This window comes from Prunus avium, chromosome 7, assembly GCF_965620075.1.
Source record: "Prunus avium chromosome 7, drPruAviu1.hap1.1, whole genome shotgun sequence".
NCBI lineage: Eukaryota > Viridiplantae > Streptophyta > Magnoliopsida > Rosales > Rosaceae > Prunus > Prunus avium.
Genome location: NC_142290.1, coordinates 36120224 through 36135557, shown reverse-complemented (window position 1 = coordinate 36135557; position 15334 = coordinate 36120224). Strand labels below are relative to the sequence as shown.

Below are 15334 nucleotides of genomic sequence, written 5' to 3'. Positions count from 1 at the left end.
AATATTTTTAAATAATCCAAAATTGTTCTCATTAATTGGACAAGACACAATCATTTAATTTTAGGGTTAATTACAATTTAGTACCCTGTACTTACACTCTTAAGGCATGTTAGTCCCCGTCTTTTCAATTTTAACAATCGCATACCCTTAGTTTGTAAATTTTTTGCAATGTGGTTCCACCGTTAGGGTTTCTGTTAAAACTCTCTGTTAATTGCCTACGTGGCATTGTGGGTCCCATATTTTTTAATTTTTTAATTTTAATTGATTAAAATATTAATAAAATATTAAAAACTTAAAAATAAAATAAAAAATATCTCTCTCCCCTCTACCCCCGTCGATTTCTTCTTCACCCCAGCCTGCAACCCAGGCCCCCTCCCCTTCCTTCCTCCCGATTTCTCCCCCTCCCCCTGATTTCTTTTTCCCCAAACCCTAACCCCGCCACCAGACCCAATCCCCATCCATCTCACTCTTCACCTCTGACGAAACCCAATTCCAGCCGCACCCCCACTCATCTTCCCAACCTCAGCCACAAAACCCTCCTGCAAAACAACCCAGCAATACCGTCTCCCAAAGAATGAAGATCGATATGTTCCTGTTCTTGTTCTTTTTTTTTTCTTTTTTTTTCTTTTTTGCTAATCACATATATATATATATATATATGTTTAATTATGCAGAGTTATTTTTAGATTGATGGATAAATCTGATTCGATTTGGTTCCTTTGTGTGAGAATGGGGGCAGCGGGAGATCGAGGAGAGTTGAGGAAATAGATTTGCTGGGCTTTGAGGAAATGAATATGTCGGGAAAGGGAGGATTCGGGGTTGATAGGTGCGGACTGGAGTTTGGGGTGGGGGCAGGGGGAGAAGAAATCCGAGGGGGTGGGGGACGGGTCAAGAAATCCGAGGGGGTGGGGGATGGGTCTGTGGGTGAAAAATCAGAAGGGGAGGAGGGATGGGTTTCGGGGTGGAGGGTGGCTTGGCGGGTGGTGGTCATAGGGCAAGGATCAAAATTAAAAGTGTGTTTTGGGGTTTGATTGGATTGGAATTGGAATTCGAAGTGTGCCTTTGTTTTTCTGGTTTTTTGGGTGAGGGAATAATGGTGGGCTCGAAATTGTGGGTGCTGGAGAGAGAGAGGGAGAGAGTTGGGTTTGTGGAAGTCGGGTTTGTGGGTGATGGGAGAGGTGGCTTAGTGGAAGTCGGGTTTGTGGGGAGGCTGGAGGCTGGAGGCTGGAGGCTGTGAGGGAGAGGTGGTGCAGGTGGTGGTAATGGGGGAGAAAGAAACCTGGGAGAGGAAGGAGGCGCTGGTTTGAGTCAGAGAGATAGAGAGAGAGAGAGAGAGAGAAATTTTTTGATTTTTTGATTTTTGATTTTTTTTTATTTTTAATATTTTATTAATATTTTAATCAATTTAAAATTTAAAAAATTAAAAAATGTGGGACCCACAATGCCACGTAGGCAATTAACAAAGAGATCTAACAGAAACCCTAACGGCGGAACCACATTGCAAAAAATTTACAAACTAAGGGTATGCGATTGTAAAAATTGAAAAAAACGGGAACTAACATGCCTTAAGGGTGTAAGTACAGGGTACTAAATTGTAATTAACCCTTAATTTTAAAAGAACAAGGACAAATACGAAAAACAATAGTCTATTAAAATGCAAATAATTATAAAACAAATGTCCACATCCAACAAAAATTCTCTATTTAGGGTGTATAAAATACAAAATACAAAAAGCCTATTGACATGGGTGTGACCGCAGGTCGAGAGGCTAGTGTTTGTAAACTGAAATGTCTACTCCCGATAATATATTACTGGATAGATGGTATTACTAAATAAATGTTATAGAGCTACAAAGGAGAAATACACATTCATGTTACAAGCCTCGAATGGGACCAAATAAATTTGTATTTGCTTCCATCTCAGTATCTTACCCTCTGTATTAATTCTGGTTCTACAGAAATTCAGCTATTATTGAGCTTATATGTACCCCTCGAATCATTGAGCATTGAAAAAAAGAACCGTCCTAAACTTAAAACCGGAACCTTGGCGCTTCTTATGTATCTAGAGCTCTGTTATGTCGATGTCACCTACGATCTTAGGGTCTTCGTGAATATCTCCACAAGCTAAGAGCCAAAAGTGTGAGACCAGCAATGCCAGCCAAAATCTGTTACAACCAGCAAAACTAGTTTGTTATACAGCTGCTCTAAAGTTTACGAATAATTTGAGATAATTCATTCAAGAACAAATTTGAATAGAATTCACCTTTGCATGTCTTCCGTAACTGGTTTCAGTAGATTGAAAGAATGATCTTAGTGACTTAAAGTGAGATGTATGGGGCATCAAGATCACTACAGTGTACTGTTTTTTGCAAGGAAAAGGCAGTATCTTTTGTAATGCCAACTGTGCGGTTACTGGTGTCAAAGATTGTCTGACTTTGGACCGGCCTTCTTCTTGAATCTGCGATATACGTTTAATAGTCGTTTGAGTATTTGAATGCATACTACCTCAAACTTTTTGTTGCAATAAATAATTTCCTTCGAATGGAAGCTAGGAAATGTTTCCGTTTCAAGGAACTACTGTATCCATAACAATTTCTTCTACCCTAAGACTTCACTTGAGAACATTAAACTCCAAATCAAACTGGAACCACTACCCATTCACCAGGATTGAGCAATTTAGAAAGACAAATTTAAGCTAACAAAAATGCAGGGGCGGTAGGCAAGTATGATTACAGCAACCAACCTCAAAACAAGTGCCAACATCACCCGAGTAGACCCTTGACTGGTAGCTGTGCAAAATCCTGTCCAACCAGTAGTAATTCTCCTGAAAGAGTGGGAAATCAGAAACAGAAATCAAGTGGTTTACAATTACATCCATTTCATTCATCTCTAAGATCCAGGAAACTTTATGCACTAAGTGATCATCAGGAACAATTGAGTTGAACATTTGATGTCCTACAATTTGGGGTCGAATGATGTTTTACCGACCAAAATGAACCCTATTGTAACAAGAAAACTTACTTGAAGCCCATTTTCATGGGCTCTTTGCTCAATTTCAAGGATGGTTGAGACATCCTCGTCTGATGGCCCTTCCTCTTGAAGACGTGAAATTTCATCCAAAGTAAGATCGACCTATTATACGGTATCAAATAGCTAGTTCACCAAACATTCAATTAATAAATAAATAATAGAAACATGTCCAACTACAAAAGCACCAACCAGCTTTGAGGAGATTTCTGGATCACAAGAAAAGTTTATGCTTATATCACCACGAACATTTGCAGTTCTGGAAGGCTTATTACCGCCAAGAAATACAGAAACACCTACAGTGTAGATCTATTGCATAGAGGTAATTAAAGAAGAACTGAACCAAAGATGAAGGTGATTAATAGAACTAAAACAATTAAGACACATGCATACCTGTCCATGCTTGAACCGGAGAACCTGCATGATTTTTGTTTCAAGAAGTTTGCTCAGGAACCCAATGATGTGAATATCTTCTACCTGCCATTTAATTGTTTTTCCCCAGCTATAAATCATCAGTAAAATTGAAATCGTGAAAGGTCATCACATCATGATCTGTCACATGCTTTGTAATTTAGGAAAGGAGCACACACCAAGGTTCCATTGTTCAGTTCCACAGGGAAGCACAGCTGGACAGAACATTGTTCTTCCACCATTGGGCTGCGGACAACTTCTCTGCAACCACGTCCAGTCAAGTGTATTAGAAGGGATTTGGAGCAATAAAAGGAAGTAGGTGTTCAGACATGCACTAACATGTCCAAGGAGTAAAATGAGAAACTTTAGTGGCCTCTTAGATTTCAGACAAGGGCAGGAATGACAATATTCAAACATCCAATAAATTGGGTGGCCGATGCAAGAGAGAGCAGGGAGGCTGCTTAATCAAACTCTTATCAAAGAACGGTATTTTTTGTTTGGGAAAAAAGAGGTCAGGTTGAACAATTAGTCCAACTGAAAGCATCCAACCCCATGTAGGTATTGATATTATATTATTATTTCATATTTGCAACACCTTCTACCAGTAACATAAATACAATGTGCTATTGCTGCATATGGATTTGTGCTCTATTCTACCTTATTCTGGTTTTAGGAAAAGTGAATGGTAGTCCCTTGAGATCATCACGATTATATTGCAGGAGAGGTTTAGGGGGATTTGGTATTCCACCCTGCATGGTAAATCACGCACCTGTGAGGACATATAATATAATCCAGGTGTAAGTAGACTCGAAAGAAAGTTTTACTCACCAAATACTGCAATATAAGAGGAAGTGCTATAGAGGGATCAATGTTCCCAACAATAACAATGGAGAAAGTTGATGGATCCTTGAAACATTTGTTGAAATATTCACAGGCTTTCAATGGATCAACTTTCCGAAGATCACTTATTCTAATAGGCTGCAAAATATATGATTAACCCAGAATTATAACTAGAACAAACCACATGAATGAAAACTACAATGAACTCAGAATGGGCATCGTACTCTAAAGAAATAGGAGTTTCCATAGTTGAGCTCCTTCACACGGTTTGCAAATGCAGTGTAAGGATCCCTGTCTTGAGCACGGACCACTTCTTCTGCCATTTGCATCACTATTTTGACATCTTCTTCTCCTGGTGTTACATTTGTCGTAAATAGTTGATAGACAAGCTGCCAGCACAAACATTGCAAAAGGTTTGCAACTTAAGAAAACCTTGCAAAAACATGACAAATAAAAAGAACTACAGGATAAAGAGAAACCATTATTATTATTTTTTTAATATTTTAAATTTCCATCCTACAATACTCCGTTAACATTGTGATCATAATGAGAGAGAGAGAGAGAGAGAGAGAGAGAGGAGGCATACCTGCAAAGCAGTTTCCAAGTCTGAGGGTGAACAATCACCAGAAAAGGTTCTCATATATGCTCCAAGTTTTGTGCTGACTTCTGCTCTCTTACCAGCAAGCATATCCATAAGAACTGAAGGTCTATAGCCATATACGCCAATTTCTCCTGCAATGGTTGGTCCCATTGAGCAAGAAAAGTACTCACTTTCAGGAAGTTCGGATAAACCCCCATATGAGAACCCTGTAAAGATAACCTATCAAAACAAAGTGTCGATAAGAATTACAAGCCAACAAAATTACTAGACATACTATACAACTTTCAGATCTTTGGTACTACCATACATGAGAACGGAAAGCCATTATATGAGATGGAAAATTTCTCTCCTAATGATTGGAAAGGAACAATATCATATATAATAGTTCTTTTAGCCTTGAATTAATAAATGTTCATTTCATGCATTGGAAATAGAATTCCTTCCTTTCTCTTTCACCCCTAGTTCTAAAGACTACAGATCAATTAGAATGATGAATGTCGTCTTATGTTCATAACTTCAACTACAAAAAAACAAGTGACATATTGACAGAGCTTTAGAGCTAAACTCATAGAATGAGATCCACACAGTTTTTCCCCAGACATTGAACTACAGATATTGCATTGCTTTCACAAAGTTCCACCTGGTCATCAAGGAAGTTTGTACACTTATAGCAAACTCTCAAGCCATTTGATAGAACTAACTCAGTAGCTCCAATTTTTGAATATTCCAACTCCTGCACTATATTCCTGAAACAAATAATTTAAAAAGGCTAAGAATACTGAGATATCAGAAAACGGTTTAAGAGAATTCATAAAGCTGATAATAAATGTAGAATACATAAGAATATAAACTCCCAACAGAAAATGAAACAATTTTATGCCCTTATCGAATACAAGCAAGCAAAAAACAGAGTTTGCTGCAGAGAAGAGATTTTCATGTGAACTAGAAAACACAAGCACACACAAAGGGGAAAGAACAAAGCAGAAATAACACCGATATGGTGATATGCATTTCTAAGAAGTTAAGGTCCAAAATTACCCTGGATTAGGTTTTGTATTAACAATTTCCTCTGGAATCTGTTCATCATCCCAAGGAGAAATGATTCTTTTTTCCTCAAGATCATTGATCATTGATACAACATTTTTTAGATCACCGACTGTTGCAGAAGCTCGTGGCTCAATTGTCTTAATGACACAGCTGCATGATGTTTGTAACTTTACTGCATATTTGGATATCTCTGCTGCGGTTATCTCTACAGATGTAAAAGTCATGGTGAGACGAGCTATACATTTGTTATATAATAAATCAGATCATTACATGTAGATATGCAATGACTCACGAGGTAGAAGAGTCTTCTGGAGTTGAGCTTCATATTCAATCCCAATAACAGGTTCATTGCGGAGAAAATGCTACCAAAGGAACATAAAGGCAAAACATTTTTCCAAATCAATACAAACGTCATATTATAAATTGAAAGTTTACAAGAAAGCTACAATTTGGAAATACCTGTAAATATTCATCTCGCAAGCTAGTTGATTGCATTTGATCACGCTCCAAATAGGCAGATTCAATCTCAGACATCAGTAAAGCTCGAACAATAGACACTTCTCGTTCTGAAAACCCATGTAATTGTACCCTTGCAACCTGAAGGTAAGGTGTCATTATAATTAGTTCCAAATTAAAAACAAAACAAGTAGAGTTTTTGTGTAGGATGAAAAACATGCCTCAGTCAGCATTGATTCTAGGGCCTCAATAGTCCCTTTTTCTTTACAGGATGAAGTCATTATATAAGCCTTCAATGGATTAACAAGAACATCTGCGGAAGCTGAGCATGAGAAAAAGGGGGGGTCCTTCCTACGAGCTATCTTAAAGAACCTCTGGTTTAGTGCATAAAGGAACATGGACTCTGCCAGCAAATCCCTATAGTCCCTCACTGTATTCAGCTCACCAGCTGCCATCTTATAGCTAATAATTACTGCAGACTGCTACAAGCGAATTTCAATGTTAAAACTGAAAATTCCACGTATATCATTTGCATGTCCATGAATGTGCAGATCAATTGGTACAAACAAGATTGAGATTTATTTCTGTACTAACCCCAGTAGCTTCAGATTCAACAAAACATGAAAAACGTGGCTCTTCATGAGATGGAACTGTATATCTTGGTATAAGAGGCGGCTCAGGTGATGAAATTTTATGTCCGAAATGATTCTTTATCAACTCAACTACACTCTGAGAGAGAGAGAGAGAGAGAGAGAGAGAGAGAGATTGTTAAGGCATCTTGACTACGAAACAACTCTTATAATTCCAAAATGAACATTAACATGTTGACAATACCAAACCTGGGTATCAGAGAAATCTCCAACAGCTATCACTGCCATGTTGCTTAAATGGTACCACTTACTATAGAATTGCTTCACAGTCTCAGAAGAAACATTTCGAATCACCTTCTCTAATCCAATCGGTAAGCGGTCAGCGTACTGCAATGAAAAGAAGGTTCTTTTATTTTGGTAAAAACAAAAGAGGGGTCTAAGAATAACATAAGATTGACAAAAAAATTTCAAAATTAGGACTACAAGTTTACCTAGGTCTTAGACTTCAGCACACATAGCAGAGAAAATTAAAAAAAACTTAAATTCATGTACTTTAGCTTAGCAACATCCTTCTACTTAATATAACATTAAAGAAATGATGTAAAACTAGTTCCAAGTTCCAACCCTCTGTGGTAATATGTGTGCATGGTACATTGTTCTATCACGGACCCCTAAATCTAAGACTCAATTGCATAGTCAGAATGTTGTAGGAGGCGCATAAAAACATTACAGGTGATGGTTCATCAAAGAATAAAAAATCTCCTTATCAAGTTAGTCAGGGATTATAAGCTTCATAGTAGCGGTACCTGTGAACCTTCCATCATCAGAATCCAATGTGCATCCTGCATCCTTCCTGTAGCATTCCGGTTCCCTCTGTATTCTTCCATAACCGCACCTCTTTCTCTTTCTAGATCCTCTTTTGAGACACGAACCTGCACGTTGCATGTAATTAAACCAGAGAGTAAAAATTGTTGAGAATTACCAAACAAGATAAACTTTGTTTATACCTCAGAACTGAATTCAGCCAAGACTGAAATGGCCTGAGATAACAGTTCATGCTTATCAACAGGAACAAACAACTCGTAAACAGTGTCATCGGCCGATGTCGCTGCATTCTGACAAGCGCCAAATTCTGCCCCAATACTTTCAAGAAATCTGATTATATCATGATTTGTGTATTTCTCAGTTGCACTGAAAGCAAGATGCTCAACTATGTGAGCAACCCCTCGTTCGTCCTCCTCTTCCAAAACTGATCTGCCATGAACCCAATAATATAACAATCCTTTATAAATTTAGGGATATATACATACATATATGAAAGGTTTGAACCTATTTATCTAGTTAACGAGATAAAATGCTAACTCTACATATGATATAACTTTCCAACTCACGCACATAATATATTGTTGTGTCATTATGTGCATTTCAATTCCATGTTATTCAATTTCAGTTATTTAATCATCCCAATGGGGGATGGACAAATCTTTCATCTTCCTTTACTCACTGCATTGTTCGGTTTCAGCAAGTATAATTGAAATTTCAGTTTATTGCCTTGTGGATCAAATTACATTATCAGAATCCCAGAGTATAATAGCAAATGACAGTTCCCCCACCACGTTCACCAAAACCCACAGTGAAAGAAACCACTAAATTAAGCACAGAAACACAATTGCCCAAGTAACACCAATCAACGACTAAATGCACAGAAGCAATAAAGATAAAGAAAAAAATTATAAACCAAAAAGCAGTTGTACCCGACTTTGACAGCAAGAGCGAGCGCTGCTCTCATTCTGGGCTTAGAATTACAACGAACATAGTAACATAGACCATTGTCAAGCTTGCCATAGTCAACTCCAACAGGTTGTTCCCCAAGAACTTGGTCCATGTCTACGTTCACCAGCTTCAATGACCTGAACCCATGTTTCTTCTTCACTATCTTTGAGGTCTCTGCCGGAAGCAAATCCATCTCTGTGTCTCCCTCTTGAAATTGGGAAATTGGGACTCACTTAAAAGTTTCAGTCTTTCAGATTTCAGTTATTTGTTGGCAAAGAAAGAATCTTTATAATAATAACACCATAATAGTGTTTGTCAAGACAGAAAAAACTCGAAAGCTACGAACTGCTACTTCTGTGTCGTCTTTTACAATTCGAGAGCTCTCAGCTTTGACTGTGATGCCATCAGACCTTGCACCACCATGATATTGCCACGTCAGCGCTCTCATATTGGGCCTGAGCCCATTAGGAACAAACTTGGGCCCTTTCTTTTCCCTCTAAAGAAGAAGAACTTGGACCTTTCACCGCTCCACAGTTCCCAAATTGATAGTCTTCTCTTCAGAGTCTTTCACTCTTGAGCTGAGCTGCGTTCAACTTTCATCACCGCAGTCTACAGAGGCGCACGTTAAGGTGCTCAAGAGAGACGCTTTTGCTAAAACACGACGGTATTTGAGAAACCATGCTTATCCTGCACACCTGCGCGCCTGTTCTTCAAAGTCCCAACACTTCCTTATCCTTATTTCCCAGCAGCACAAGCCCCTTCCCGCCATTTTGTACAGTTAAGCTTCCATTTCGGAGCTTTTATGCACAGCCGGGCCAGCCCAGGAAGTCTGTGTTTGTGGCTAAAGCGGGTCGAGGCCTAAAGTTGAAGACAGAAAAAGTGAGTGAAGGAGAAGACTATAAAGAACATGACTTTATTGATATAGAGGCTGAAGTTGAAGCTGAATCTGAAGATAGATTTTCAGGCCGAGGTGGGTTCACAGGGAGAGCGGAAGAAAAGGACTTTGATCGAGACCCTGAGTTTGCTGAAATTATGGGTGCTTGTCTTGATGACCCACAAAAGGCTAGGTCCAAGGTAAACCTTTTTTTTTATTTTTTGGGTTTTATTTTAAGGTTTAAGGAGTTTTTATGTGTGAACATTGACAGAGGTTTAACCAAATTGCAGATGGAAGATAGGTTGAGGAAGAAAAGGAACAAGATATTGCACACAAAGTCTGGTTCAGGTGTACCCATGAATGTGACATTCAACAAGTAAGTTCAGATGGTGTTGGAACAGAAAGCAATTTGTCAGTGTGGGTTTTGGTCCATTTTCTAGCTTGTACATGCTGGGGATGCTTAGTATAAACAAATGATCTTATGCTAATTATTTCCAGAGGTTGTTCTTGTATGCAAATTGTGTAAACTACCTTTTTTTTTTTGGGGTTAAATAACTGTCTTATTTAAATTTTACTGATGAAACAAGATCATCAAGTGCATTTGTTTACTAACTTAGTCTTGGCTTCTGGCACAACCAGCTTTGGTTTCTCAAACTCATATATATGGTTTGAATTCTACAACACTCCATTGGAACAAGATGTTTCCTTGATCTCTGATGTAAGTACCTTATCCTCTTCTTGAAAATACATTCTTTGTAAATATTATCAAGTAACTTAGTTGATCTGGCGTGTCTACAGACCATTCGATCATGGCACATCATTGGACGCATGGGTGGATGCAATTCCATGAATATGCAAGTAAATTTTCAATTACCCTATAAATTTCCGTTTTAAACTTTGCCGGCCATAGAAATATCATACATGACTTCATATCAAGTTTATATACTGGAAAACAAAATGCAAGTTTTTGAGCCATAAATCCCCACCTGCTTTGATCTCATTCATGCAGTTGTCACAATCTCCTTCGGATAAAAGACCGAGTTATGATGCCATTCAGGGAGCAAATGTAACACCAACTACATTTTACAATATTGGAGATCTTGAGATTCAAGACAACTTAGCACGTGTTTGGTATGAGCTCAACTTGAATTTCATGATTTGGGACTTTATGGTGATGCTTAGTTAAATGCTGATGCTTTTTTGTAATTGGGAGGAATGGAAGTGTAGATGGTTCTTGCTCACCAATCTGATAAATTTTTGACAGGGTGGATATTGGCACCAGTGAACCGTTGCTACTGGATGTTCTAATAAATGCATTGACTCAGATAAGCTCCGAGTGCGGCTCTCAAATTCCTATATCTTCTACTGGATGTTACTTGTTTTAATGCCTTGGCCTAGATTCATTTGGAAGCTTCTTATTTCGTATATTTATTCTAACTCTTATTACTTGATGTCTGTTAAACAGCTTTGTTGGAATCAAGCAAGTGGTGTTTGGTGGGTCTGAATTTGAAAACTGGAAGGAGAACTTGACATCGGAGGATGCGGGTTACAGTGTTCACAACATTTAGCCAATTTGTTGTGCACCCAAGATTTATATATTATGCTCAGCGTCTGATGATTGAAGGTCTCAGACTGGGTACAAGGAACGGTCAAGATTAGAGATGCTGGCGTAAAGCCAAATCAATGATAAATTTCGGGTCGTGTACCTCATGTTTTGATCCTAAGAGATGCATATGGACTACTGCTGAAGGGGGAATATAAGGGAACTAAAATGGGAGCCATTTTCAACCCAGTAATTTAGCATGCAAAGGATCTCCTTATTTTCCCATTAATGAGTATATATCTTGTGCAAGTTTTTGTTCCAATATACGATACTTTGTACTAAACAGATATTACCTAAATTGACAAAGCGGATGTGAAAAAAGCAGGTGACTTGTTTTGTATTTGTAAACACGGATCCCATAACTTGATGCAAAATTGAAATAAAAATACAAGTTACTGAGAATGAAAACGACACTGACATGTTAAAGATGGCGTTAGCTGCTCAATTTCATTAGAAGTAATAAAGTTCTGCAAATATTCGAATAACAAAAGCTATGATGCAAGCCTCCGATATTCCAACCCGCAAACCACTTTCACCCTACAAATTGCATCAATTGGTAAAGTACAAGGGCATCGCCAAAATCGAAGTCCTTTATGATGCCTCAGCAACGATAGAGAGCTGCACAGACACTTTCTCAGCTATTGATTTGATCTCTTTCACTCTCTCATCAACTAACTGCTGGAGTTGCTCCTCCTGATTTGGTTGATTCTCATCTATCTGAACAGTACTAGCAGCTTCACCAGCTTGTGACCTGAACATCACAAATGACATCTCGGGTTCATAATTGCTTGGAACTTCAATCACTTGCTTCCCACCAGTCCCAGAATCTTTTCCGATGAGATCTTCCTTCATGCGATTAGAAATAATTCCCACAAAATCATCCATATACCTGTCCACATGATCAAGGCCGAGATAAAGGAAAACCTCCCAACACTGAAGAAACTGTTTCTTGTTGATTTTCAAACTTTTCCGGACATCCTCAATGACTCTAGTGTCTGGCATGAGTCGAGGAGTGTATGTCTTCTTCGACAATTTTCCTTGCTTTAGTTGCGAAACTGCTGAGCTGACTGCATGCTTGATTGGATCAAACTTATGAAGGCGCAGTACATCAACACAAGTGCGTACATGTTGAAAGTAATCCAATGGTTCTTCAACTGTGAGATCATAGACGTTTTCAGATATTACAACATCATTGAGAACCTCAAGAAGGTATCGTCCATAACCCTTGTGTTGATAAGGAGGCAATACCAATATCTGCCATCAACAAGGAGGCTTGTTAAAACTCAACAGCACCAAGATTGCACAAAAAATGAAATTTATTTGAAACAACTATGGAAGCACCAAGCTGTTTCTCTAGAGCATGCATAACTAGTGATATATACAAGGAGCAAACCTGACCAATCCGCAACCGAGAACTATCAGGATAATGGTAAAAACGATACACAGCTGTAAAACCAAGCAACACATTGTAGATTTCCCCCTGCTGATCTGTTTTCCTCTGGATCAGGACATACAACTCCCAGCTTGGATCCACAACATCAATTGGACTGCTACCTAATTCAAACAACAACAATTGATGTCATATTCTTACACTCCCCCTTCCCATCTTTTCTCCTTAAAAATAAGAAAATAACAGAGTGTTCTCTGATGACGTGAGATAGGTGACAAAATTACCATCAATAAGAAGAAGAACAAGAGGAATCAAGTGACTGTAAAGGTGTCCAGCAGCTGTCTTGCCCACAACCAAGCGAACAACCTGAAGTTGGCTGTTATTACAAAATGCAACACAAATTTCTAATATTTTATTATAGTACGAAAAAACAAAGATCTGCACATCAAAAGCACCTCCACATCAGACGTGGCTGCATTAGAATCATTTATTTGTCCATTGGAGGTCTTGTACTGCAACACCTCCCCATTTGAGACAATGGATCTGCACATGTTTTAAAGGTAGAATTCATGAAGTAAATAAACAAAGTTACAAAAACCCAAAAGTTATGGACATAATTAATTTTGATATTTGACCTATGAAAGTATTTCACCATTCATTACCTAATAAAATTCCTCTGTGTGGAAAAACTTTGTAGGAACTCCTCCTCACTCTCAACAAGGGTCAAACCAAAGATTTCCTGGAGAACACTACTAACTTAGCAGCCGAACTAACAGCATACTAAACTGAAGTGACAGTTTAAATTGGGAATCAATCCATACCTGAAGAGTTGATTTCAAATCGGTGATCCCTTTGCCTCCCTTGTAACATTTAACCATTTCAATCAGCAATATGACAGAGACAGTGCTAGAAGGATAAGCAATAGGCAAAGTTGGCAAATAGAACAGATTGATGTACACACAAAGAGAGAAGGGGCAATAGAATGCCAACACTTACATCAGTTGTGCTCTCAAATGCAATATCAGCAAAGGCATGAAATGAAATACTGCTAACCCATATGGTAATCTGCATTGGATGGAAGATAATAATGAAGCCATGTTAAATCATTCTGTTCAGACTATTAAAATAGTTTAAACATTATTTGCACCAGTGAAGCAAATGATATGAAAGTAAACTTCAATTAAAATGTACAAAGATTACCTTCAGTCCTTTGTAACCATATATCTTCCCCTCATCAAAAAATCTATCCAAGTCAACATCATCTAAACAAAAGTTGTTTGAAGCACCCACTTCCTCTTTGCTAGAAACTGTGATAGCAGCCATTGATTAAGCACACAAGTAAGCTAATGATTGAGATATTATAAAGAAAATACATTGGATTTAAAGCAGAGAATTCGATTCCTGAGTCAATAAGGATAAAAATATCGACAAAAAGTAAGTTTAATATCACATTCCACAATTAAAATTTTCCAACCAATCTGAAAATGTATAAAGCACGCAATTGCATCTATTTTTAACATCCTCCATATAAATTACTAAGCATTCACGTAATCTCAACTCATACATGTGATTAAATCATTTTCCAGTCACCAAAATCATCACGGCTTGGTTGCTGACTGAATGTTAAACTCAAGTCCAATATAATCACATCTACGAAGTTTCTAGTTCCACGTTTTCTTATTAATCAATAACCAAATAGCTAAAATGGGGTGAGTTCACAAATTTATTTTTTTTAAAGATAAAGTTTCTGGCCGAGGCTCCAACTTTACTGAGCCACCAAAAAGCTCATTAAGTTAATGTTCAACCAAACAATCTCAATCAAAATCCCGAAAAGGGAAGTTACCTAAAACTAAAATCTAGCTTCACTCAACAATATCAAACAGTAATATCCGGTAAATGCGCATAAAACCCATCATACCTAGGTAAATATTGATGCAATCTTTGGCGTCTACTCCAGCATCTGCTCCCAAACCCACAAAAGCACACAAAAATTAGGTCTAAATTAAGTACCAAAACATACAAAACAGTAAGGAGAAGAGAACATAGTGGTTTATGGAACTAACGGAAACATAACTTGGAAAACAGAAGTGAAGAGGACTCACCGGGATGGGAGAAGCCCACACGACGTCGTTTCTTAGGTTCGGTGGCGGTGGGATCGGCGGTGGGTCCTTGCTTCTGGACCATTTTCTGGTTAGGGTTTCGGGAACTGGAAATGAGAGGGAGTGAGGCGGGAAAAATTACACTGTTACAAAATGGGGGGAATTGGGCATCATCGGTGATATTTATAGTGAAATTGGCAAAGATAAATATCACGTGATTTGCACGTGCGACGCATTCCAATTGTCAAAATTTATCTGGGCCACCATCCTAGCGGGCGGCCAGTTTATGTTTATTGGAGCCTTTGGTTGGTAGCTCTGCTTTTGCTTTTGCTTTTGCTTTGCTTGCTGGATCTTTGGGTTTTAATACAGAAAATTGGAGCCGAGCCCAAAATGTTGTTTTTAATTTTCAATTTAATTTTTTTTTAACGAAATTTTCAATTCAGTTTTGTTGATGGTTTTCCAGTGTTAGATCCTATTTTGGTGGCTGCATTCTCAAGGAAGTGATTCTACCATAGCAGCTTTTCAGTCCGTCGTGTTTGATTTTTGGTGTCAGTTTGATTTCCTGCAGGATTCTTCCGGGAAAATTGAGATCATAAACCTTCTATGATTTCCGAATAGTACCTC

At 38.2% G+C, this 15334-nt stretch overlaps 3 protein-coding genes across 4 annotated transcripts; 1 reads left to right on the top strand and 2 right to left on the bottom strand.

The window, feature by feature from the left end:
* Positions 1 to 1774: 1774 nt before the first annotated feature.
* On the bottom strand, positions 1775 to 9112 carry LOC110751019 (Insulinase (Peptidase family M16) protein). 2 transcript variants are annotated; one of them, XM_021951436.2, is made up of 21 exons: positions 8726 to 9112; positions 7979 to 8225; positions 7778 to 7903; positions 7221 to 7358; positions 6976 to 7110; positions 6603 to 6863; positions 6385 to 6522; positions 6218 to 6287; positions 5917 to 6130; positions 5519 to 5624; positions 4864 to 5097; positions 4502 to 4666; positions 4266 to 4415; positions 4095 to 4186; positions 3617 to 3698; positions 3420 to 3503; positions 3219 to 3335; positions 3021 to 3131; positions 2743 to 2823; positions 2263 to 2457; positions 1775 to 2164 (listed from the first exon to the last, which is right to left on the bottom strand). In XM_021951436.2, exons 1-21 carry the CDS (start codon positions 8935 to 8937, stop codon positions 2096 to 2098), a joined length of 3027 nt encoding a protein of 1008 aa, XP_021807128.1. In that variant the 5' UTR covers positions 8938 to 9112; the 3' UTR covers positions 1775 to 2095. The 2 variants fall into 2 exon arrangements, with proteins under 2 accessions (XP_021807128.1, XP_021807129.1); XM_021951437.2 differs by having other exon boundaries at positions 6603 to 6860.
* Positions 9113 to 9286: 174 nt separating this feature from the next.
* On the top strand, positions 9287 to 11569 carry LOC110751021 (oxidoreductase/transition metal ion-binding protein (DUF3531)). Its single transcript, XM_021951441.2, has 7 exons — positions 9287 to 9818; positions 9909 to 9994; positions 10258 to 10336; positions 10417 to 10476; positions 10628 to 10749; positions 10883 to 10954; positions 11084 to 11569. The coding sequence occupies exons 1-7, from the start codon at positions 9423 to 9425 to the stop codon at positions 11184 to 11186; spliced, it is 918 nt and encodes a 305-aa protein (XP_021807133.1). The 5' UTR covers positions 9287 to 9422; the 3' UTR covers positions 11187 to 11569.
* Positions 11570 to 11640: 71 nt separating this feature from the next.
* On the bottom strand, positions 11641 to 14875 carry HAG2 (histone acetyltransferase of the GNAT family 2). The gene is made up of 10 exons (XM_021951440.2): positions 14714 to 14875; positions 14530 to 14571; positions 13812 to 13918; positions 13608 to 13676; positions 13433 to 13471; positions 13274 to 13350; positions 13067 to 13154; positions 12896 to 12977; positions 12615 to 12775; positions 11641 to 12475 (listed from the first exon to the last, which is right to left on the bottom strand). Exons 1-10 carry the CDS (start codon positions 14793 to 14795, stop codon positions 11813 to 11815), a joined length of 1410 nt encoding a protein of 469 aa, XP_021807132.1. The 5' UTR covers positions 14796 to 14875; the 3' UTR covers positions 11641 to 11812.
* Between the last annotated feature and the right edge of the window lie 459 nt (positions 14876 to 15334).

What these genes read in the sequence shown, in the direction of transcription:
- LOC110751019 (XM_021951436.2), bottom strand. Translation starts at nt 8,937, where the DNA reads ATGGATTTGCTTCCGGCAGAGACCTCAAAGATAGTGAAGAAGAAACAT. An exon ending in ACTTGGAAACTGCTTTGCAG is followed by an intron (nt 4,667 to 4,863) that starts GTATGCCTCCTC and finishes TTGTGCTGGCAG; the next exon opens with CTTGTCTATCAACTATTTAC. An exon ending in ATGTTGGCACTTGTTTTGAG is followed by an intron (nt 2,458 to 2,742) that starts GTTGGTTGCTGT and finishes CGTATATCGCAG; the next exon opens with ATTCAAGAAGAAGGCCGGTC.
- LOC110751021 (XM_021951441.2), top strand. Translation starts at nt 9,423, where the DNA reads ATGCTTATCCTGCACACCTGCGCGCCTGTTCTTCAAAGTCCCAACACT. An exon ending in ATGTTTCCTTGATCTCTGAT is followed by an intron (nt 10,337 to 10,416) that starts GTAAGTACCTTA and finishes GCGTGTCTACAG; the next exon opens with ACCATTCGATCATGGCACAT. An exon ending in GCAATTCCATGAATATGCAA is followed by an intron (nt 10,477 to 10,627) that starts GTAAATTTTCAA and finishes TCATTCATGCAG; the next exon opens with TTGTCACAATCTCCTTCGGA.
- HAG2 (XM_021951440.2), bottom strand. Translation starts at nt 14,795, where the DNA reads ATGGTCCAGAAGCAAGGACCCACCGCCGATCCCACCGCCACCGAACCT. An exon ending in CAGCCACGTCTGATGTGGAG is followed by an intron (nt 12,978 to 13,066) that starts GTGCTTTTGATG and finishes AGCCAACTTCAG; the next exon opens with GTTGTTCGCTTGGTTGTGGG. An exon ending in CTCGGTTGCGGATTGGTCAG is followed by an intron (nt 12,476 to 12,614) that starts GTTTGCTCCTTG and finishes TGTTGATGGCAG; the next exon opens with ATATTGGTATTGCCTCCTTA.